The sequence below is a fragment of the Maylandia zebra genome, linkage group LG11 (assembly GCF_041146795.1).
Source record: "Maylandia zebra isolate NMK-2024a linkage group LG11, Mzebra_GT3a, whole genome shotgun sequence".
Lineage (NCBI taxonomy): Eukaryota > Metazoa > Chordata > Actinopteri > Cichliformes > Cichlidae > Maylandia > Maylandia zebra.
Window position 1 is genome coordinate 31,845,138 of NC_135177.1, and position 24,667 is coordinate 31,869,804.

Genomic DNA, 24,667 nt, shown 5'->3' on the forward strand with positions numbered 1-24,667 from the left:
CACCTGTCTGATGCCAGGTTAAGCTTTAGAGAGTTAAAGAAATAAAGACGTGAAGGAGACTGAGCACAGTACCTGCTGTATTGAGTACAGCTTGATTCCAGTGCTGCGGTCCCAGATACAGATGAGGTCATCCAGTCCTGAGCTGATGACACAAGAGGTTGTACACACCAGCGAGGTGACATCACCACAGTGACCGTAAACATGGCTGACTCGGCTCCCTGTCAGGACATCCCACAAGCAGATGGCGCCGTCCTGCCCACCGCTTGCTAGAACCATCGTCTGAGAGGAAAAAGTTTGTAATTGAGAGTCTAATTTACTGTTTCATGAAACAACTTCGTGGTTTTACTTTGGTAATTCCTCTATTTTGACCCACGGTTTTTAGAGAAAATATTCACCAATGCCTCCGTTATCACAATATGAAATGTTACGAGACGCGGGGATATTGCTGACCTGGTCTAAGTAGATGGCTGTAATCCCTCCAGAGTGACCTTGCAGGGTAAAGAGGCAGCAAGAGTCCTCCAGTCGATAAACCTAAACAGCACACGCAGATAAGGATGATCTATTAAAAGCACTATCACAAAGACTGCTTTTGGAGTTTGCTCATATTTTTTATTTTATTTTTTTTACTGCCAGTAAGATCCATTCTATTGAGTTTAATGAGAAATCAAAACAATATTTGTTGTACTTGAAATAAAAAGGACAGAGTGCAGGTCTGTTACCCGGACTGTGTGGTCTTGGCTGCCAGTGACGACTCTGCCGGCAGCTGCACGAAGCACCGTGATCGGCTTTTGGTGAGCACACTGTACGGAGCGTGTGAGCTGGCAGCTGATCACATCCTCACTGCTGTAACAGGGAGACTGAGGCATGCTGCTTCGCCCAGGGGGACCTGGAGGGAAAAATTATTTACGTGAGGAAGAGGGGGGAAAAAAAAAAACAAAACAAAAAAGGAAAAAAGAACCCCACAAAACTAGAAAAACCCTCCACTTAGGTTTACCTCATCTCATTTTCTTTTTAAATTAAAAAACAAACAAAAAAAACAAAAAAACAAAAACTCATACTGTACATTTTTCACCAATTAAAAATCTAACTCATACAACACTGATGCAGAAACATTTCAAGCCTCACCTCTGTACTGCAGCAGACCCAGAGGTTTGTTCATCTCAACAGTGAAGAAATCCAAGGACCCGTTCAGCCTAGCTGCCACAATTCTGGGAAGGAAGAGACACTCCGAATAAAGAACAGCCGCGCATAGTAGCCACAAGTAGGATGACACACTTTTGAATCTCTGTCAGTGTGCCCAAGGGCAGCTGTGGCTACAATGTAGCTGCCATCACCAGTGTGTGAATGTGTGTGTGAATGGGTGGATGACTGAATGTAGTGTAAAGCGCTTTGGGGTCCATAGGGACTAAGTAAAGCGCTATACAAATATAGGCCATTTACAATTTACAGCATACATCTGATGTGTTACAATCTAATGTTATAGAAGCAAGTAACATCTTTTAAGAGGTTGGAAAATTACATAAAATAAAATTAATTAGTGTGCCATTAAAATGACCGAAAAATATTTTTTGCCAATTTAGAGCACGTATGTGTTTAACCTGTTGTTGAGAAAGGCCAGAGCTGTGATCCCAGAAACACCGTCTTCATTGCTGCAGCGTAGCCACCCTTCCACTGCATCCCACAGCTGTAACCAGATGCAATTGTACAGTGATTCTAAACACCAGCGGATCAAGAGTATGACTTTTTTCAGAGTGACATGTGAAATTTTTACAAACCTCCAGTTTGCCGCTGCTCCTCCCGGCAGCTATCAGATTTCCTCTGAGCTCCATGGCCCAGACAGAACTTTCCCAGTCTCCTGCCGCTTGCGCCCCAGCCATCGGGGATCTTTCTTGGATTACAGGTGTAGCTGCTTCCCCTAAGCTCGGACTCCTCTGGAGTTGAGCGCCTGATGGGGGCGAGGAGGAGGCTGAGGACGGAGAGGCGTAGGTAGATGGTGATGGGGGCTCGTGCTCCATGTAGGCACGCTCCACCAGTCCTCCAAAATCAAAGCCTGCTCTGGGTGCGGTGGACAGGTGGGAAGGGGGCTGGGAGGTGAAGTTGGTGTCAATGAGCGGGGTGAGATCGGGCTGGTCAATGAAAAGAGTGGGACGACTGGGCGTGGTGCGGCGTCTTACTGGGTAGAGCTCGTCCTCTGTCAGCCCGTCTCCATTAAACGAGATGTCTCGTTCAGGACTCAAACACTCTGATTCTTGAGCCCCGGTCATGCTGTCCCAGCCATTCCGGTGGTCCCAGCAGCCACTGCTGCTGCTCCGCCTCAGCCTGAGAAGGAGGAAAAAAACAAAAAAACAAAAAAACAAAACATTAGCATGACTTGAAGAGATAGACTGACTTTACGTTTGCAGATTTACTGGCAAACATTAACACACAAAAGGTCTGATAGGCAAAAATAAATTGATAATCTAAAAACCACCCATGAATACCAGATTGTCCCTGCTCACTGCATATTCCAGATCATGACTACTACTTTCAGTTGTTTCCTTTAGTGGTCAGCACAGATGATCACCAGCCTCCATCTCACCCTATCCCAGCATCCTCTGTCATAGCAACCCTCTGAGTGTCCTTTCTCACTACATCCATGAACCTCTGTAGACTTCCTCTTCTGCCTGACATCTCCAACATATTCACTTTAATACAATCAATTTTCAGCCTCAAATTTCCTAAACTGACAGATTGTTTTTAAACTAAATTTTACTTAATGGAAAAAAAAAAAAAAACAAACAAAAACAAACAATTCCTAACAATGTAAAAGCAAATCTGGAAACATCTCACAGATCAATATGACATTGAAATGTTTTTAAAACAAGATATTAAGAGTGTCTCACCCATGATTTGGAATGACAGTCAAGCAGTCCCCAGTCTGTGCGTCCCAAACCCGGATCTGTCCAGCCAGGCAGCAGCTAGCTAACAGCATCCCATCGCTAGCCAAACACTCGATATCCTACAGGACGGAAACATGGAGCAGGAAGCCGGTTTAAATAAGACTAAAGCGATCAGCCAAAAAAAAGAAATTAATACACATTTATTAAATTCAGCATTTTTGTTTTAAATGGCCCACCCTGTACTGTAGTATAGTACTATGAGCAAGTGTGAGTGTACTCTTGGCTTAAACCTCAACACAGCACAAACACATTTCTGTATCTTTTAAAATCGCTATAAAGCATAGGAATCAGCTGTTTGTTTTACCCTTTTTTCAAATTGACATTTAATCTATATTTGCTAAGCAGATTTTATATAATTACAGTATCTGAGTCATTGCAACTGAACTCATTAACACTGGATTTATCTGCACCACAGATGAGATCTGGTCTTAAAATACATCTGAAATACAAATTAACTAACATTGTTAAAAAAAATAAAGACAAGGGAAAGAGGGAGTGTGCAAATAAATCTGACTAAATAAACAACACATGCCATTTTTTCTTTATATATGCACAGTGTTGCCTTTCTTATGAGTTTGTTTGGTGGACAAACAAAGACTGCGGCGTCTCCATCTTAGTCTCACCATACTGTGGCCCCTCAGCAGCAGTGGTGAGATCTCGCTGACAGGTGGTGAATAGCCGTAATCGTCACAGGGCAGGTCCCCTCGCCGCCGCCGCCCGTGAGGGACACCATTCTGACCGTAGTTTCGTGGGCAGAGAACGCGATACAGACAGAAGAGCAGCAGAACCAGCAGGACACCCGCAGCCAGGCCCAGAGCTGCCACCCTGGATCCAAAGACAACACAAAAGAGTCAGGAGTGCAGTGCCACCACACTACGACACATTTACCAGAAACAATCACACAGAAGCTGAACTTCTGTATATGCTCGTCAACTCCTTCACAAAATCTTTCAATGTACTGCACATTTGTTGTGTGTCATCTGTTCCATGAATTCACCCTTTTAATTGAAGCTCTAGATCTCTAACAGACTTTTTATCTCTCACAAAATACTGTGGAGATGCTGAGTTTCCTAAAATATTATCTGGACACTTTCACAGTCAGATGAGTAAATAGCCCAACTAGTGTATAAAGATCAAGCAGCAAAGTGAGAAACTGTTCATAACTGACAACAGATCTCGATGTTTACCTAAAACATTGTTCTGCAGCTGCACACTCACATGTTTATATAGTTTGTGTGTTGAACAAGTACAACTGTACAAATCTAACTCACAATATGTGGAACTGACCGCTTGGAAAAGAAAAACCATGAAACAGCGCATGTGCCAGCTCTTCTGTGGAATGTGGAGCTAATGTGATGATAACCTGGCAGAGGAGTGTTGACTTTCTCTGCTTAAAAAAAAAAAAAAAAAAAAAAAAAACCAAAAACCTCACATCTGCATTGTGAAAGTAGAGCTTTAACCCTTTCCCCCATGAAGGGAACATTTTGACGGCCAGGATTTTTGGAAATGCAGCTGTATAGGGAAACAAACATCGCACAAACATCTGATGCACAGTCAGTAATCTTGTTCTACAAACAGGCCAATATGGGACAAACTCCTCAGTTCAGAAAAAGAGCTTTAAGGGTTACTACTACTACTACTACTACTACTACTACTACTACTACTACTACTACTACTACCTGTGCTTATCTTTATTTTGCTAATGGCTACTTTTTTGGCCATTTGTTTTCCAATGACTAAAATCCATCTAAAGTCCCTGACATCATTTAAACTCATGCAGAAACAAAAACAAGGCAGTCTGTGTACTTCTGTTAGCTTTTAAAAACACTTTAACTGCAATAACAGGAGAATTACTGGCAGCAGAAACGAGTTGGGGAACCAACATTGACACACAGTTACTTATTTACACATCCAGCACCTCTGGGGCAACGTTGCCATTTATTTGCAGTTTTACTCATGTTCACAATATAAACAGCAAAATATTCACTTTCTTTTAGCTCCGTTTTGGACTGTAGCCACTTGTGAGGGAGATGTGTAGCTCATTGGTTTCTGGTGATGATGTAGTGGGATTTTTGAACTTGTTCAATACAAACAGATGAACAGCAGTGAGAATGAACAGGAGGAAACTTGAGTTTGCATTTCAGTCCTTGCCATGTACTTTTATTTATAAACTCATTTTAGATGTTACTCTTAAAAAAAAAAAAAAAAAAAGAAGAAACAGCACAAATGATGATGAACTCTAATCCTGTCTTCAGACCTATTACACACTACGGTTACTTCACACAAACATCCAGCGGTTTTCGAAGGTAAAATCAGAAACAGATGAGATGGAGTCAGTATTAACTGGTTCAAACTGTGTCATTAACTTTAACCACTGATTGCACAATTTTTTATTTTAGCTGTCTTTTTTCCTGTTTAAAGTTGCTTTTGATCAAGATGGTTTTAAAAGGAAATATAATTTCCCCATGTCTTTCAAAAAAAGAGAAGAAAAACTTGTGTTAAGCGGAACACTGGAAAGCTCTTCTTGTGTTAGTCTGTGAAATCGCTCGTGTATGATCACACAAAAGTAGGATGAGAGACTTTATCCAGTTCAAAACTTCTCTTAAACAAGACAAGGCTACGCTGACTCGTTTGTTACATGTAAAGATCTTTGCTCCAGATTAAAAGTACAGAGAATTCCCTTGTAACACCTTTATCAGTCTGGCCTTCCATCTATCGAAACCAGTGTTGATGTCAGTTGCCAATTCCCAACTGTGAAGGTCACGACCCCGACCAAACTGCTGATAGCAATCATATCTGCAGTCCAAAGATGACCAAAAACATCACACTTATGTCAAGGTGACAGACTGGTTTACACAACACGGTACAGTGTTGTTGCGGCAGATAGATGAGGCTGTTATAAGCTGATAAAGCTGGAAAGGACAGTGAATCGGTGTCTCTGAACCTCCCTCTAAGATAAAAGAACATTATCTTCCCATTTTAGCAGCTTTATTGGACCGATATTGTGTGTACACACACACACACCACACACACACACCGATTGCTCATCATTGTTGTGTAAAAGAACACTTCTAGTCTTAAGACTGATTTGCTAAACTACAGAATTCACAAATTTTAACCAAAGTTAAAACTTTAATTTCCATAAAATAACAATCTAACAACATTTCTAATGGTGTTGTACCTTAAGTACTATGGTAAACTGGGGGTGAGCTTAAACGTGCTCGCCAATGTGCCATGCCACTGACAGCTAGTCTAGTTGTAGTGAGAGTTTCTGCAATTATGTCTAAAATTGTATTTTTCACTGTGACTTTGACCTCTGACCAAAGTCATCACTGAAGTCTATGCTAACACTGAAGAAATTCCTAAGATATTCTTGTACAGTAAATACTTCCCACACAGGATTAGCCCATTGTCCCTGAATGTGTCACCTGCTAGGGTAAGGAAAAAAAGCCCCACAAAAAACACTGACAAAGCCTGTAAAGTAAACAAGTCAGCCAGGCTTGGCCAGTTAGAGAATATGAATACTTGCTAAAGACGGAGATAACCCCTGGCATTATTAGAATACACTAGGGCTGCTCGATTATGGCAAAAATGATAATCACGATTATTTTCACTGAAATTGAGATCACGATTATTTGACGATATTTATTTAACCCTTTAAGACCTACCATAGAACCAAGTCCGCCAGAGCTTATATTATTTTTTTTGTACATGCTGTAGTGCCATTTGTGGGAGCATTTCAAGTTGCTATACATCAATACAACTGTTATAGCCCATATTTTGCATTAAGTCCATAGTAACTACATTAATTGCAAACAAGTGCAATAAACTACAAAAAAATTGAAAATCGTTTTTGTTTTGTTTACATATATTTCTACTTGGAGAAATTTAAGAGGTTTATCCCTCAAAACTTTAAATACAAAAAAAGTTGCAAAAAATAGTTTACAACAACAGGAAATTTATTTTGAGTGTTGTTGGGTCTGTGTTTCCACAAACCCCGCTAATTCTAGAGACTTATTCATCATGAAGAAAACAAGACAGTCGATCGATCCATTACTTGCACACGGGAGGCCTCGTCTGTGTCCAGCACGACAAAGAACCCCAATGGTGGCCTCCTCTCGCTGCCTTTTATTGACAATCCTCAAACAATAGTTTACAAAGCACCTCCCCTTGCAACCCCCCTTTGGTTACATAGACAAGGCACTGTCTGTGTGTGTGTGTGTGTGTGTGTTACCTCCTGCTGACCAAAGGGTCATAAACCCAGGAAGTTTACATCAAAAGAAACAGATCTTTCAGATAGGATGTATCTACAATAAAACCTCCCCCAGCACAGAGTGGCTGGAAAGGTGGTCAGGATCAAAGAGATGGCTTTGATCCTACTGCTTAAACTAAGACTGTACAAATTTAAGAAACACAATGGCAACATTCAACAATTAGACTTAACAAGTGTCTTCATAGTTTTATTTTGGAGATACAGCAATTTTTATATACTGCAGGAAAAACAAAAAAAACAATCCTATGATGCAAATTTGCAAAGAAAACAGCACGTGCATCAAAATAAACTATTTCCAGCTGTGCAATTCGAGTTCTAAGCATCCCAGCAACTATTCAGAAAAGTATAGAGTCAAACATGACTTATAAAAACACTAGTATAAGTATAGTATAGTATAGTTTTTTACTTAAGGCCTACAAGTAAAAAACTACATTTTCCGCAAAAATGACATCACTTCCGGTTTCGGGCAGGAAATGCGATAGTTCGAGTTGAGTCTTTTTCAAAGTGGGAAGTGTTAGGAACAGCTGATGGATCGGCAAAGCGTGTTTCTGGAATATTATGTTTTTGTTCCTGCAAGCGCTTTTTATGCAATTTTTGCAAAGCTTTATGTGGAAGGAAACCGTGACCGAGGACAAGCTGATGGCATCAGATGTAAGTACAACTCCTCCGGTTTCATATGCAAAACAAATTATTGCGCTAGCTTAGCGGTTCAGGTTCTACAGGGATTTAAAAATAGTTACGCAAAACGGAGTGTGATGCTCTGACCGGCTTTAAAGGGTTAACAATAACAATGTATTGAATAATGACTTTAAATAATAATATAAAATAGTGTGCAAATACTGATAACAGTGCAAATGTTTGCAATATAAGAAATAAATGAAAAATGTAAACATCTATGTTTAGTCAACTTTGCAGTGTTGCTCTGTGGTGCAGCTACTACATCGTAGCAAAGTTTACACACTGTCTACTTGATCCACGTCTAACTCCGCCAACCCATAATGTTTCCACACCACTGAAGTTTTTTTTTTTTTTACCTCTTTTCAACCAACGGCAGTCACTCTCCTCTCCAAATAACTTCTGCTTAGCTTTCCGAGCTTCCCTCGGGTCCTCTTAATTGTTGTGACGCGTGTTCGAAATGGAGAGCGGTGCGCTTGACTTACCACACGGAGCAGCGCGAGAGTAAAGCATGAGGGAGGGTCTAATAATCGGCTCAGTCATTTTTAATGATCGTTGAAAGCCCAGATCGTAATCGTGATTAAAATTCGATTAATTGAGCAGCCCTAGAATACACACAAAGAAACTGCATTTTCACCTCACATAAAAGAAGATTACCATCAGCCCAGCAACAGTGAACACTAAGCCAAGCATGAAACGTAGGTGCTCTTTTACTCCCTTCTGTGTTATGTCAACTTAAATACTGTAATAGAAAATACATCTACAGCACTGACAAGTTTAAAAGTAACTTAAAATGTTTTTGATTTTGAGAGAAGTGTCATGATTTCTCTTTGCAAGACCTCCAAGAGCAGTTCTGCAGACAGACTAAGACTGCAGCTGAAAAAAAGAGATTTTAGTCCAAAATTATGTTATTTCATGTCTGGAAAACTAAACCTGAATGGCTCAAATGCCCTAAATGCTATTGTACTTCACTGCTCCAACTTCAGCAAAACTGCAGAAGGAACTTAAAGGCTTCAGTGTCCAAGGTGCAATCGGTTCAATGACACAGGTACGAAGTGTGAAGGTCAAGGTCCTTTACCTGCCATGGCCCCTATTTACACTCAGCTGTGTGACGTCAAGGTTTGTTTTTTTCTAACCATGTGCAAAAACAGTGATCGCTAAACTGAACTGAAACTAAGAAAAGCTAGGGCCTGAAAAAGATATCACTCATTCAATTAGGCTAAGAAAATTATGTTTCTTTGTAAATTTGTCTAAAAAAAAAAAAAAAAAATTATATGAACTCATAAAAACAATCAGAGCTGGTTCATCTGTACCTTCTTTCATAAGATACTAATTAAGGCAGGTAATTTAGCATTCAGAGGATTCTGAGATTTCAGCATTTCCCCCTTATTTCGTTAAGCATGTGTCTACATATTACACATAAATAACTTCCTCATGAACTAATAATAACAGCAGGAACCCAAAACAACAAGTACCCAAACAAGCGGGGATTAACATGACCCAACAGGTGGTAAGCTGCCCTGCCTGTAGATCCTACATGCATATATTTGGTCAGATCAACATTTTCACAGAAATCCTTTCATTTCTTGTTTGGAGAGCTGTAGGAGGCTTATGTTGCTTTGAGAAACGTCCTTTTCAATGCGAGTCTCTAGAATAGTAGGGGCAAACAACTCAAGTAGCCACACTGATGGAAAATCTGCTGGATTTAAATAATCAAAAGTTACCCTTTTAACACCTTAAGGCATGCAGGTTTATCAAAGAGTTTGTGAGGCAGTTCAAACTTAAAGCGGGTAGATGTCTGTGTCTTTCTGACTACTAACTTGTAGAGGGTGAGGTCTGTCTGCAAGTCAGCAGAAACCTTGAGAATGGGTGGTTGAGGGTGTCTCGTGTCCTGAGGGTGACGTGCGTCAATGGCCTCCTGGGGTGTCAGATGAACAGTGATTGGGATGACAGGTAAGATGCTAATGTACCTGTAAAAGGACAATAACATAGTGGACATAATGAAGCTGAAAGAAACATCGAAGCAGAATTAAAGACTTAAGAAAAAAAAGAAACAAAAAATTGTTCCTGGCTTTTACACCTTTAAAGTGGGAAAGTGTTTGTTGGACAACGCATAAGCACATAACTGAAGTAGGTTACTTGTTTGTAGCTGCATTTTCCATGTGGAGAATGGCTGACAGAAATTAGTTGTTCTTTTTGTCCAGCTTTTATTTGGAGTTGATATAAACTTCATAATGCAGCATTTCATTTTGCAGAAACATCCCATACACGCCAGGAATGAAGCAACACATTATGCTGCACCAGTATCATAACGAGGCAAGAAAATCTAAACTGCTTTGCTTGCTTTTATGGAAAATTTGGGATCTCCACTACAGTGTAATATACCGTTTCCCAATTAAGAAAATAACAGACTGACGAACAACAACAAAAAACTCCCCAGCAGCACTCGCCTTTTTGCTAAAGTGATGTTGTAGTAACTGAAGAGTGATGGCCAGTGCCTGAAGGACAGTCTCCTCCATCCCTCCTCATCCTCCTCCCCCCAGGTGATCTGAGGTACAGCGGGTGGGGACTGTGGAATGGGCCCTGCCCTTGGAGGGCCATGATGTCCCTGCGATTGGTTCTCAGGTAAAGGAGTTGGATCTGGTGCACGATGGATGCTCAAGGTGCTGGTAGGATCCCCACCTCGAAAAACCGGGGCCACTCCCAGGTGTGGGGGCAGACCACCTCCCCCGGTGTCGCCTAAGGGGCTTTGTTCAGACACCTGTGCAGCCAGGTAGGTGCGGATTCCAGCTGGGTCGGTATACACAAGGATACCAATCCAGATCACTGTGCCAGCCTAAAAATGAAAAAATAAAAAGGTCATGTTGATCAGTTAGCTGGAATATGTGGCCAGCTTCATTTTACATCGAGCTGATATTTACTTAATTTAGACCACTTTAACCTAATGTATGTATATGCTTGTATTAAACGAATCCACCTTACAGTATAGGCATCTTTACATACATTGTTGGCTTTATGTAGGCACAGCAATAAGCTTGCAGACTGTAAAAGCTATTCTGTTAGTTTTAAAGCTGAAACAGACATTCACCCCCCCACCAAAAAAAAAAAAAAAAAAAAAAAAAAAAAAGATCTTGTCAGTCTTTGCCATTGTATGAAAGAATTAGAAGCTGACAGTTGAAGACAAATGGCAGCAAAGTGCACAAAAACATTTACAGTCAGTTCTGAATTTGTCTTCTCACCATGATGATGCGCTGAGCCAGGCGCGTGCGAGCCAGGAAGTACACCACACGCAGCCTCTTGGGGAGCCTCAAGTTTCTAAAGGCTGGTGTCTGCAGAGTGATTGTATGCGGAGAGGGTCGCGGTGGAGGGGGTACCTCACGTGTACGCAGGGGGCCTGGCTTGGGTGGAGGCATACCTGCTTCAGCTGGCAGGCGGCGGTTCAGGTCAGCCAGCTAAAGGGAAATAATGAGGTTCACACATTTTTTTTTTTTTTTTTTAAAACATCGTTTTTTGTATTTTAAGTCAACTTCACAATACATGCTGAAAATATCAAGAGTGATTATGTGTCTCAGTGCTGGTTGTGTTTTTTTTTTTTTTTTTTTTTTTTTTTAAACTCAGTTCTTGCCTGGTGCACAAAGGTTTACATCACATAAAACTCTTGCTACTTAAATCTAATGTTGAGTCCAGCATATTAACTGTGTGTGTGTGTGTGTGTGTGTGTGTGTGTGTGTGGGGGAGGGGGGATTTGAAAGTATGCATATGCGTTTCTCACCTCCATGCGGCGAATGTCTATAGATAGTACAGTGGTGAAGAAAAACATCTGCAGGAAGAAGTCAGACACCAGCCCCACAACAGCAAATAAACAGAATTCCTAAAATAAACAGAAGAGACATTAACCACATAGAAGCATTTCCCACCTGGCTTGATTTAGCATTATGCTTTGCTTATTTAATAACAATAACTTTAACTACAGTTTTCTCCTGGTGCACTTCCTTCAACAGTTCCAGCATTTGTCCTCTTACCTGGATAGCTGGCACAAGAGTGAAATATCCAATGAGGATAATACACAGCTCAGTGGCCATATTCTTCATGATAGACCAGCTCTCATTACTAAGGCCTGAAAAAACAGAACAACAATCAGGGAAAAATAAAGAAATGCACAATATTTAATAAGCCATGACTAAACTACATTCTCCAAACTTACCTTGAGCTATGCGCAGTTTGACCTCGAGGTCGACAGGGGTGGAAACCACAGACTTGGTGAGCACCAAGACGTTCTCCAGCCCGATTACCACCACCAGATAAGGGAAGATCTCACTGCAGGGAGAAAAATAAAATACCCTCAACTTTGAGTACAGTTATCTTTGGTAATATACACTTTCACCACATTACCACTGTGTGGAATTCTGTTTAAATTACAAACACAAATGTACTTTAATAATGCAGCCGCCAAGGCACCGAGAAAATGTATGTGGTCCACTCCTATGTTTTGTTTGTTTTTTAGTTATAAAATCAGTCATTTAGGGTTCAATTTCTTTTTTTCTTTTTTTTTAAATTCTTGGCCCACATAGCTGGGAATTTCCCTGAGATTAGTATGTGTGACAGATTAGTTTGACAGGATAGATAAGCTTTAGATGAGGCAAGTGTATAACTGGGTCACACACACACTCAGTAACACTGTACATAATAAAACACACACACACACACCCAACACTATCTGTATCTCACCAGCTTTGTGTGTGGAGTCGATTATGACTCTGCAGATTTGCATGTTGCAGTCATAGTTTTGGTACGTTGGCCTTGATGTGTGTTTATGCAAGCACATGGCCTGGGCATTCACAGCCCATGGAGGACTTGCATGGATCTTAGTGGCTGGTTAACAGTACCACTGTCACGCCATGAGGTCTGCTTCCTAATAAACAGCTCACGATTGGACAGCCATTAAACGTCAGTATCTGAATACATCTGCCCCATATTTCAGTCCATCCCACTTCCACACAGTGTTCTTCCTTTTTCATACACACTAACACGCTGTTTGCCCACATGAAGTGATCATTAACAGAACTCCATGTACGATCAATACAGAAGAAGAGGAAAGTCAAAAGTCAGGTACGTGCACGTGAGTTGGTAAAAATAAGGATACAACTGACAGCCAGCTAGAGGTGTTAACATTAACAGGATATATTTGAATGTCAGTAAGAGCAGGAGAACAATGAAATTACTGCAGACATAATTTCAGTAGTGATTCACAAGTTAAACTCATCCTTCAACCTCTTAAAAATATTAGCTAGTAAGTGTTTTCAGGCTGCCGCAAAGAGTTGACTCGGTTCATTTGGACATAGTGTTTTCAGAGAGTTTCCTGAAAACGCTACATCCAGACGTACAGAATGAATTTTTTAGGACTTCCTTACCTGGATGATTGAGCGTGCATGAAGACAGCTTTTAGGCTGGTTTAAACAGCATTCATAATAAAGAAAATGTACTGTAAAAACAGTTCATGCACTTAAAAGTGTAAGGAGCATTCAAGTGCTAATCACTACAGTCTGAAGTTAAAGCTACTGTGGAAGGTAAGTGCAATAGCACTGGAAGCTACTTCAGTTAACTAACATACAACGATGCCATATGCATTAGTTTCTACATGCAAACACGAGAAGAAAACAAAACAAAACAATGTTTTACTTTAAAAAAATGGCACTGACTGTAATGAAACTGATTCCTTGCTTTGGTGTAATCAAGGGAAACAATGAGTATAAGTCATGAAAGTACAAGTACCAAGTTGCTCTCAGTGATGCAAACATACATTTTTGCTGCGTCTTGATTAAACTGTTTTCTTGGCTGCCTGATTTTTGAAACAGTCTCTGCATTCCTTGGCTTAAGTTTTAGGCTGAAATCTAATAAGCATCTGCTGCCAAAATGGCATGTGCGTTACTGTTCCTGGCAGATGAACAAGAGCAGAGACCAGACCCCTTTAGTAATCTTCAGACACTCAAGTATGTAGAAAATGGTTTTTACCCTCCATTAAGTGTGGGTGTCAGTCCAAACAGTGTACACAGACCCACAGACATGAGCAGAGAGCTGAGCACTGTGACCACAGCAGCCAGAGCAAGGCCCCACTTAGATTTCACCATGTCGATCTTACCTGCAAGGAAGAAAAAGATGATATGTTGAGGACTTCACACTAACCAGCTGTACAACTATTCAAATCCTCAGCCAGACCTTGTCTTAAATCAAATGATGGTGATCATGTAGAGAAGGCGTTTAAGCATTTCCAAAATTACATTTCTAGATGGCAGGTGATGACACTGAACACTAGGCTTGCTGATAAAATATGCAGGGGTTATGAAATGAAACTGTACAGGCTATCCATTTCTCAAACTTGCAGGTTTTCTTTGAAATGACAATTCTGAAAATGACTACACTGTAAAATAAAACAGCAGCTGCATATTGTTGTAACAGATGTTTGTTCAATTACAGTTTTCCAAGGCAGCCTCAAGTGTACACTCTGATTTTCCAGACTGGAAGGAGAGGTCTTTCTCAGAAGGGAACAGATAGCAAAACAATGGTGAGACAAATAACTGAACTTTCTGACCCCGATGTATCAAAAATAAGAATGAAACTTAAACAGACTCAACATAAGAAAGAAAGCTCCGTTTTATTATCGGAGCAAAGAAACATCGTGGACCCTTCTGACCTCTCAGCTTTCCTCGAACCTCAGGAGAACAGAAATAAAGACTGTGTGCTTCATCTTTCTCACACATTCTTTCCACTGTCTAATGCTGCACAGACCCCGTTTCATATCACACGTCCCAAATAAAATTCCCTTCTTTTTACTGTTTAATGTGAATTTCATGAAGAATTTTTCCTTAAACTGTACTTTGCGCAGCACCACTTCACTGTCTGAGACACTAGCAGCCCAGTCTGCTCTGACGTGTAATCAAAGTTTCTTCACTTTTCAGTTGGCATAAAAGTCAGGCAATGTTGGTTACTATGCTAAAACAAAACAAAAAAAACAAAACAAAAAACCCCTATGAAAAATGCTAAAAATCTGAATCATAGAAAAGCGACATGCTAAATATTTCTCTGGTGGTCAAAATGACAGCACAGCCATTTATTCAACATCTCTGAATGGTTACATTTTCAGAGGATATCAGCATTTTACTAGCAAAGTGAAAAATTGTGTTTGCATTGATTGTAATGGGTTTTGTGTGTGTGTGTGTGTGATTTCTTGCTTGTTTCACTGTTTAACAACAAATATTGTGTTACTGAGAATTCAAAACAGCATGAACGTGCCAAGAGCAGGAAAGATGTGCTAACAACAAACATCAAGGTATTTCTCTGAAGCTTTGGAGATACTGACATCAAAATAAAACCTTACACTTGTGTTTACCTCATGTTTTCTGTGATCACAAGGTGTTCCGGTATTATTATAGAATATTATGGCTCTCTTTTGGGTTCATTAAGAAACATTACCGTAATTGTCGGGCTATAAGCCGCTACTTTTTGCACAAGCTTTGAACCCTGCGGCTTTTAGTCAGGTGCGGCTTTTCTATGGATTGTCCGTGATTTTTGTCATATCGTAAGACGATTTGTTTTGTTTGTTCCGCTGTTGTACGGCACTACGTTGCCTGGCGGAAGGATCGGGGTTCAAGAGTGGTATGTTAGTCACATGTCCGTCCGCCAGGCAACGTAGTGCCGTACGAAGTAGCGCGAAAAACAAACTTCAAAGTAGCGCTACGCGTTCAGCGGGAGGCGTGGATGATGAGCAGCGATAAACTTGCGAAAAGCAAGTTATGCCCAACTCCACCGGTGGAATCTGACAGCGTGGAAAAGTGTGAAAACATCCACGATCACCAACGGATTTTGAAGGGCTGGACTGCTGCATGATGGAGAGGAGGACACCGCCACGGCCCTTCTGAGGGTGTTCGACTCTGACACTGACAACGAAGGAGAGAAGCTGAGAGTGGATGACGAAGCCATCCTGAGCCTGTTTGTATCCGACACTGGAGAAGAGGACTTTGGTGGTTTTAGTGCGCAGGAAGAAGAGAAAGATGGTGGTGAATGACTGACTTTTCTTCTTGTTAAAGCTGTGTCACTGCACCTGAGCCTAAAAGGTAGTCCGAATCTATTTTTCTGGTGTGCTGTAGGTTACTGTTATGTACTACATGTGCAAATATGTACCCATAACTTGTTTTTCAAAATATTAATAAAAGGGGTGTGTCTCCAAACAGCCATCTCTTTCCTGACAATTCCTTTGTGCACATTCTCTTACATATGATAAGTCAACATTGAAACACCTGCGGCTTTTGGTCAGGTGCGGCTAATGCATGTACAAAACAGGATTTTCCCCTGATTTTAGCTTGTGTGGCTAATATTCAGGTGCGCTTTGTAGTCCGGGAAATACGGTAGTCTCATTGAATAATTATCTAAATTATTATACTGCAATTACAAGTGCATATCAGGAGCCAAATGTGAGTAATTTAACCACCTTGCAGGTGAAAATTCATTTGAGTACTTGGACGGTGTGTGTGTCTGTGTGCACGAGTGTGTGTGTTTGTTCCCTGAGCTAATGTTTGTGCTGGCAAGCTGCCGATGGTTTGGTGGCTGCATTCTTACCGCGGTGTGCAATGTTCCCATGTGAGGATTATCCCTGCAGCAGACAGGGACAACCTTGGCACCCAAACACTTGTGCACACAAAAGGGCACAGCACGTTTTGCCCTCATTCTCTGGCACTTTTCTGTTTTAACTATGGTGAGGTGTGCAAACAAGTGGTAGTGGTGGGGGGAGTCGAGATGTTTGAACATGCACCGAGTACAAAGCAGATTTAAAGGGAGTTGGACTAACGTGTAGAGAAGTAGATGTAGGCAAAAAGAATGATGTATGTGGTGACGAGCGGGATGAGTTCAGCAATGCCGATCTCCTCCTTGAAGTGGACGTGAACCATGTGGTCATCTCTGAGGGTGCAGTTGGCGGATGGGTGAAGCTGCTTCAGCCGGGCCCGTAGGCTGCCTAGGAACCTGGACACACAAATAACAATTAATCATCGTCACATGGAGTAACAAACTTCATCACTCCATTTTTAATTTTGAGAAACAGACACTTTGCCTTGAGGGACAGATGCCATTAATCCAAGGAGAAGACAGTTCTGACTATTTATGCCGTTCTATTGAAAAAGTGAAATACAATAAAATGCAAAACCTAAGTCACAGACTCCTACTCTGTTCAGGCTCCAGAGTTAGTTTGTAGATCTCAGTTTCAGTTAGTTTCCAGAGTTGGTTTGTTCTTTTAGTTTAGTTTTTAATGCATAGAAACATAGTTTGACCGTGGGCAAGCCCAGAACAGACAGACGATACAACAGAAAACACTTTCCAAAAGACACTTGACTCAAAGTCATGGAAACATCCCAGGCTCACGCTCCTCAAGCTTCTTCTCTGAAAATTTTAGTAAACTACAAAAGATTGAAACTTTTCCAATTTAGTTCCATTAGTAAAATATATATTTCTTAACTCATTCACTGCCATTGACGTCTATAGACGTCAATTGAAAAACTTACGTTGACTGCCATTGACGTCTACAGACGTCAATTACGTTTTTCAATGGGAGGGGCCAGAATACTACCTCGGGCAGCTTGTCAGTGAATCTTATTTTTTTATATATTTGTAAATAAATTGTTTTGATAAAACATAACCTTTCTCAGTGTTATTTCTGTTTTATAGAAGTGGAAAACTATTTTATATGTTAGAGGTGTCACAAAGCAAGAAATATTAGTGTCAAAGGCACTTTTCTGCTTGAAATGTATTTTTCACAAAAAGCTCGTTTTCTCCCTTTTTTTGGTCAAAACAGGCATTTTTGGTGGAACCCCCCTCTCTTCTACAGCTGATTACTAAAGAATGGAAAATGGTAGAAACAAGCTTTTTTTTTTGGATGAAAGAAGAGAGTCTGTTCTTCATTTTGGTAGGTTCAGCGTTTATATGATCATAACACACAGTTTTCTGTGGCTCTTCAAAAATGAGTGGAAATGCTCAAAAACCCTGGCAGTGGGGAGTTACCTGATTTGAAAATGGCTGGCAGTGAATGAGTTAAGTGTAGTTTGTAATTATTATTTTTTATTTCTGTTTACCGATTTTAACTATTAGTTTAAAGTTTAAGGAAGTGTGTATTTTGTGTCTTAAGCTTTTTCTAAAGCAGCATTACCGTCCAAGAGTCACAGAGTTAGAGATGACAAAAATAAGAAACGAGAAAAAAAAACAAAAAACTAAATTTTCCAGTGACATCCCTTAAAACTAAATTTAAATAGAACTGGCTTTTAGTTTACTGTTCTATTGCCTTTGTAACTCACCTTGCATCATAACTGGATAGAACTACAGTGATTGTGTAGGTCACCACCCTCTTCCTGTTGTAGTGACTGACCCCCGAGTACTTCACAGGAACCCCGAACAGCAAGTCTAAAACACACACAGTAAACATCTTCATGTAAATAGACTCTTCATATTCTAGTAACAGACCATCTTTTTACAGATCACTTTAGGTTGACCACTGGTTATTTATTAGTCACCAGCCAAACATTCTCAAAGCCCTTAGGTCTGTGTCAGAACAGATACAGTTACCACTTCTTTATGAGAATGAAAAGAAAAGAGAAGTTTTAGAGCAGTTTTAGGCTTAGAAAGCTTTGTGGGAATCTGCTGTTGTCACCAAGTTCTTTTGATCTTAGTCACAACACAAGGAAACATCTTAGTGATCAGGAGCACACGTGAAAGCAGGGAAAAAAACAAAAACAAAAACCCCCCCAAAACCCTAAGTGACAACATCCTGGTTTCAATAATGAAGTTAAACGACAACTTGAAGCTCACTCGAAAAGCAAATCAATCCATCAGCTCTGGTCTCAGACATGAGGGTGAAGTTATAAAGGAGTAAATAAGTTCAGGAACCAAAATGGCAACTGCTATAAAACTAAAAACTAAGCCATTAGAATGCAAGCCTGGAACACAATCACTAAACTCAGATCCATCCATACGTTCACAAAATGACCTCAAAATACATTCATCCTCACTGACTGCCATCTCTCATAGTTATATATTTTACACTGGGTACCTGGTGGAGTTTGGGGCTCCCCTGCCCTGCAAGAGCAGCTGAAATATAATCCCCAATGTAACCAGGCTGACAAGCCTCGAGTCAGCTCAGTGTGAACAAGCATATCAGTCTAACTTTATCTGACAGCCAAGCTGTCCCTGACTATATCTTTAATATCTCTTGAAGTGGCAGATGTGGCAAAATGCTGAAGGGGAAACTTGGTTCACTATGTCAGTGGGTAGCATTTTAAAAGAATTCAATAAGTTCCCAAGGAATGAAACTGCTTGTTCTCTGTCAATACGAAAGCCTCTTAGTTGGCTGATACAACTAATCCCCTGCTCACTACTACCGACAATTACTCATGCTGAATGATGGCAGACTACTTTCAACAAGGCAGTCAGAGTATAACACATTCTTTTCCCCTGCACTTTAACAGACTATACAACAGGCACGAGGTACTCAATATGGTGACCACCAATGTCAGTTTCTGACAGACTATTTAAAAATGCCTGTAGTTCAGAATGAATTAGTCATCTCATGGATCATTGCATGGCAAAAAGCAATAACACAGGCCAGACTGGAGCTTTCAGATTTTGTCAAAATAAAAAAAATGCTCCCACACCTACTGACAGGCGTGAGAACATTTCGGACACAATGACAATGTCCTATTGTATTACGATTTGTTAATTACTTAATACATCGATTTTCACAAGGACCAGTTAAGGAAGCACTGAAGCTCTAATCTTGGGCACGCTTCAGGATGACACCACATGCTCTGTGGACGGTGACAGAGACTTTGTCTGAACACATTCACTTAACCACTCCTTGGCAGGGTACGCAGTGATCACACAAGTCACACAGTTGGTTACAGTAACAATTATTAGAATGTGAGTAGAACCTCAAAAAGAAAAATGTCCAAGGGCTTTTTCTGAGTAGAATATGGTAGCAGACCAAACTGAGTTATATTTATGTACTCGCTTGTTGATCAAAGGTCTGTCAAGGGAATGGTTTGTTAGCAATACTGTACACAGAACCTACTGCACACACACGAGGGGAGGCCACTACTGAATCAGAGCTTTCCAAATTACTACCTCGCAATGTCGCTGAGGTGTGCAAGCCTTTCGGTTCATGTTTCTGGATGGTCTTGAGGGGGTCGGGGTCCGAGTCAAACAGCTCCCGTTGGTTCTGCCAGTAGTTGCCAGGAGAAACAAGAAGGCAGCCATGCTCTGGCAGCACCGACTGCATCCGCCGTAACCCTGGAAACAGATCTGTCACCTGGAGACACAAAGACTCCAGACTGCGAATGCCGGAGCTGACAAGACAAGAACGAGACAGCGGTAAAGACAAGAGAAGAGGAGGTGTGACAGAAGACGAGGAAATCAATGCAGTACAGCTCACGGATACCAAATGCTCCTGGAATAAATGAGATTTAAATAAACTAATAAAGTATTGAACAGCAATAAATCGTTAATGTAAAAATAGTTAAACAAGTATTTAATTGAAACCAGAAGCACAAAAGCAAAGCAAACTGTTCTGGGAACTATCATTGATACAGTAGATTAGTCAAACAGAACAAACCATAAACTTTGTAGTTTACAACAGATCAATAACTCAAGGTCATTGATGTTTATCTCCCCCCCCCCCTTGGACTAAACTCAAAGAAGCTTTTGGTTCACAGCTTTCTTTCCACAGCCCTCTGCTCTAGTCTTTCCTTATACTTAGACTACACTTCATAATGTAGTATTTTTTCCATTGTGTTACTGCAAATTTACCACCGTCACATATCAGTGCACCCAAGCTTACCTGTCGGAGTGAACATGGTTGCGGATCTCTTCCAGCAGATTGAAGACTCGACCAAGAGGCGACCGAAAGACATCCACCGGCACCAGGCTGTTGTCCCATGGAGACACTGCTGCCTTCACCAACACCTGCTGGATGTAGGCGACCGGAGGACCCCGGTACTAGGGAAAACATGTAGGCAACTTATTAAGAAACAGATTGTGATTAAGTACAATGAACCAGCTACTACTGCTGACTGATTTTAATATTAGTATTTAATATTAACTAAAAACGTATTCTTTGTTTCTTATTCCCCTTGTTACAGCAAATTAAAACTAGTGTTGACAAATCGTGTGAGCCACTGTTTTACTATTTATGAGCCTCCAGCTTTGCCCAGCCATCATTTTTGAATATTCAAGCCTAAGATTAAAATGTATTTCAGGTTTGAATGCCAAAGCTTAAACACATCCCAAGGAAATAAAACAAATCTTATGGATTTCATGTTTTTTTCTCCTACCCAGTCAGGGCGCTCTCCAAAGTCACCCTGAGGCTCATGGAAAGGAACGCTGTAGTCTCGCAGCCCTGTGGTGAACTCCACAGGACCCGTCCCAGGCAGGGGGAGCCTCAATAACGGATAGCTAGCAGGAAGAGAATGTGGGGGTGGGGTGGGGGGTGGGGGTGGGGTTCACATGTCAAACAATAGGAACAAGGGAATTTAGTTCAACTTATATTTATGCATCTACATCCTTTTGTTCATTCATTAATAAATGGAAAAGACATTCTCACTGTAACGCAAACCCACATGCATGCTTTCAAAGAAAGCAGCAGACAGCTAAACACTACGGACCAATGAAGCCACCACGATAACGGTGAGTGCTTCCCTGTGATGCATGTTGCAACACTTCTGAGTAGATGAAACCAGCACCTCTGGCTTTTCCTGCCAGATTAAGTTTCATGCGCAACCCAGAGAGACCCGCTCCCTAGTTCTCCTGGAAATGGGCAGGTCTTCAAGAAAACAAACTTCATCTGAGAACCAAACCACTCCCTTCTTTCATTCCTTCTCTGCATGTGTCTATATGTAGAGGAAGCACGTTCAGTTTGAAATGATAGTGTTGAGCAACCCTGAAAAATACCTGAAAGACTGAGCTGGTGGTGGCAACAGAGGTGGATGGAATAAAGCTTTTAAAAGACTCTCTGAAGTGTTTTGGATGTATGCCCACTGTCTTGGTGCTTACTTAAAATGGAAAAAAAGTCATCACAAAATTATCAAAGGAAGTCAATTCCTTCTTTAAAAAAAACAAACAAAAAAAACCCCACAAACTACATTTTTATTTTTTTCTTATGCCTAAATTATGTCAAATTCAGCCAAAAGTAATCAAATGTGCCTTCATCAGCTTTATAATAGGGATTTTAGCAGAGCACCTCAAGCTTCCCACTCAGGCTACAACTAACAACTAATTTTATTCTCAATTAACGCAATTAGGGCTGCCACGATTTGTCGACTAGTCACGATTACGTCGACTATCAAAATCGTCGACGACTGATTTAATAGTCGACGCGTCGTTTGAAGCTTTGTAAGATCCCAAAAGACGCAGGAATAAGTAGCAGGATTTAAGAGTGTAATAACGGACTGAAACAGAAGATGGCAGCACTGCATGTACAAGGATGCCAGCTGCCGTTAAACCCCGAAGAAGAAGAAGAAGAAGAAGCAGCTGTGTCCCAGAATTCATAGCGCGGCCCAGCTCAGTTTCCAACAATGGCGGCAGCTAGTTAGTTTTAATATTACTCTTATTATTCTTTCTGGGTCACAAAATAAACGTTTAACATATTTTCAGCCGAGAATGTAGCTGTGTAAACCTCAAATATCGGCTCAGTTTATCAGGACACCACATATTTTCAAAAGCGCTCCGACGTTTTCGGAGACGTCTGTTACCCACTAGCTCGATAGCTAGCCGGGGGCTAGGTCACTAGCGCGGTGAGAACACCGGACTCCCAGCAAATTGTTTTCAAACCCACCGCCGTCTTTCGCTACTCAGGTTAAATATATATGAGTCACTTAGATAACTTAAAAATGTTGTTGTTTGGCTTTTTTTTTTTTTTTTTTTAGTATTTTATTTGTTCCTGAGTAAATCGGTTTGTCTGAGATTAAAGTTATAGTTTTTACACAGCTGAATAAACGTCAAGCAGACAGCTGATTATCAGAAGTGTGAGATGCTGGAGAATATACTCCGTTGTCCTGTTATATTTTAGATAGCAAGGAGTTTATTAAACTTCACCGAAACAATCTGCAAATTTCATTAAAATTGAATAAACTATCATCTTGTCTTTATTTTTAGTTAGCACCTTAAAAGCTTAAAGCTGTAAGCTAATGATAGTTATATAAGAGCATATGCTGCTGGTGCAATAAGCTGTAGTTTTACGTCCAGTGGATGATGATCTGATTAGTCGACTAATCGCATAAATAATCGGTGACTAGTCGACTATCAAAATAATCGTTTGTGGCAGCCCTAAACGCAATGCTGACTTTCTGAATTTGTTGATTTTGTCAAAAACAAGAAAAACACTGATACACCTCTATTTGTTAGCATAACCTTAATCTAAGGTCGTGTTGTAGTTGATAAATAGTCCAAAAGTCAAAATAGTTTTAATGTCAAAGAAATGCATCAAATTCTCACATGAGAGAATGTAAAAGAAATTAAATATTTATATTAAAAATAAATCATGATTTAATTATCAAAAGCAGCTGCTGACAAATTGTTCACTTTTAATTAAACTAAGCTGTAGCTGTGCTGCCCACATGGCTGTCGTCAAGGCCGCTGAGGATAAAACAAAGTAAGAATTCATCTAATAAAAATGGGCTCTCTCCTAATGAGGTCAAGCCTGGAGAAAATTAAGTGCTCCCCAAACATCACCACCACACTTTTTTTCTTTTTTCTATAAAAAAAAAAAAAAAAAGACACAATACAGCCTTCAGCAGTTGAGCTGTACCCCAGTTTAGCAGTATAAATAAAGTTACGTTTTAATTTTTGATGATGTACATCTTTAGCTGGAAAAGGAAAAGTGGTCTGACAGAGGTTCAGAAATCTCAGCAGCTGATGAAGGATCAATTGGGTCACTGGTACCTTTGTATCCAGACAGCTTATATGAACATATTGTACTCTAATACAAATATCAATTCTTGTCTTTTCGATGGAAACCTCTGCCTGCTTTTCGCTGTGCCTCACCTCCCTCTCCCTCATGCCTCCTCCACTCTCCTAGGTCACTGTACCTCCACAAAGGCCTCTTTTGTGCCGAGCCAGCCCCCCTCCTGACAAGCAGATGGAGGGACAGGCATCCCATTCTCACAGGGCCACTTTCTCACAGCCCTCTGCTCTAGCCCTGCCTTAACATCCCCGTTGTCCAGCTCTTTTCTTTCATTTTACCCCGGGTGGTAGTCAGTCGCCCATTTGGTCAGCACCCCTGCTGTAAGTTGCAGCAAGGACAGCACGCTGCAGGGGCATGTGTGCGTTTCTGATTGTTTTACAATGCCTTTACTTACAAAGCCTGTCAAACTCTGACCCATGTCCTCTCTTTTGAGGAGTGATTTAGCAAGAGGAGATATGTGCGTGAGTTCAGTGAATGTTTGTGTCATCATGTCAGCAGGAGGCTGTTGTGTGTGTACAGATGGCCAGTTAAACTGAGCTGAACTGGCCAACTGAGTTTTCCCCTCTGAAGTCACTTTCTCCATCTGTCTGTTTCTGTAAAGTGGATGACAAGATTTCCTCTCATCTTTTAACAGAATTGGTACTAAAAGGAGGTCATCATGTCCACAGGTTCTTGCAAAACAGTCTGCTGTACTGTTTAGTAGATTTTGACTGGACTAGGGCTGCCACAAACGATTATTTTGATAGTCGACTAGTCACCGATTATTTTTGCGATAAGTCAACGAATCAG

At 40.8% G+C, this 24,667-nt stretch overlaps 1 protein-coding gene across 6 annotated transcripts in view; it reads right to left on the reverse strand.

Moving 5' to 3' along the window:
• Positions 1-24,667, reverse strand: part of scap (SREBF chaperone) — a 35,189-nt gene that overhangs the window by 4,191 nt on the left and 6,331 nt on the right. For 5 of the 6 annotated variants that reach the window (XM_076890205.1, XM_076890204.1, XM_076890203.1 and 2 more), the window contains 20 exons: positions 21,252-21,372; positions 20,759-20,916; positions 20,047-20,267; positions 18,225-18,330; positions 16,730-16,902; positions 13,900-14,026; positions 12,092-12,204; positions 11,910-12,004; positions 11,660-11,758; positions 11,127-11,339; positions 10,338-10,723; positions 9,708-9,857; positions 3,563-3,764; positions 2,883-2,998; positions 1,776-2,319; positions 1,599-1,684; positions 1,126-1,208; positions 720-886; positions 451-531; positions 73-279 (listed from right to left, as the gene is read on the reverse strand). In XM_076890205.1, the coding sequence (XP_076746320.1) occupies positions 73-279; positions 451-531; positions 720-886; positions 1,126-1,208; positions 1,599-1,684; positions 1,776-2,319; positions 2,883-2,998; positions 3,563-3,764; positions 9,708-9,857; positions 10,338-10,723; positions 11,127-11,339; positions 11,660-11,758; positions 11,910-12,004; positions 12,092-12,204; positions 13,900-14,026; positions 16,730-16,902; positions 18,225-18,330; positions 20,047-20,267; positions 20,759-20,916; positions 21,252-21,372 (3,448 nt within the window). The remainder of the gene's footprint in view (positions 1-72; positions 280-450; positions 532-719; positions 887-1,125; positions 1,209-1,598; positions 1,685-1,775; positions 2,320-2,882; positions 2,999-3,562; positions 3,765-9,707; positions 9,858-10,337; positions 10,724-11,126; positions 11,340-11,659; positions 11,759-11,909; positions 12,005-12,091; positions 12,205-13,899; positions 14,027-16,729; positions 16,903-18,224; positions 18,331-20,046; positions 20,268-20,758; positions 20,917-21,251; positions 21,373-24,667) is intronic. The other variant, XM_023153217.3, reaches the window with a different exon arrangement.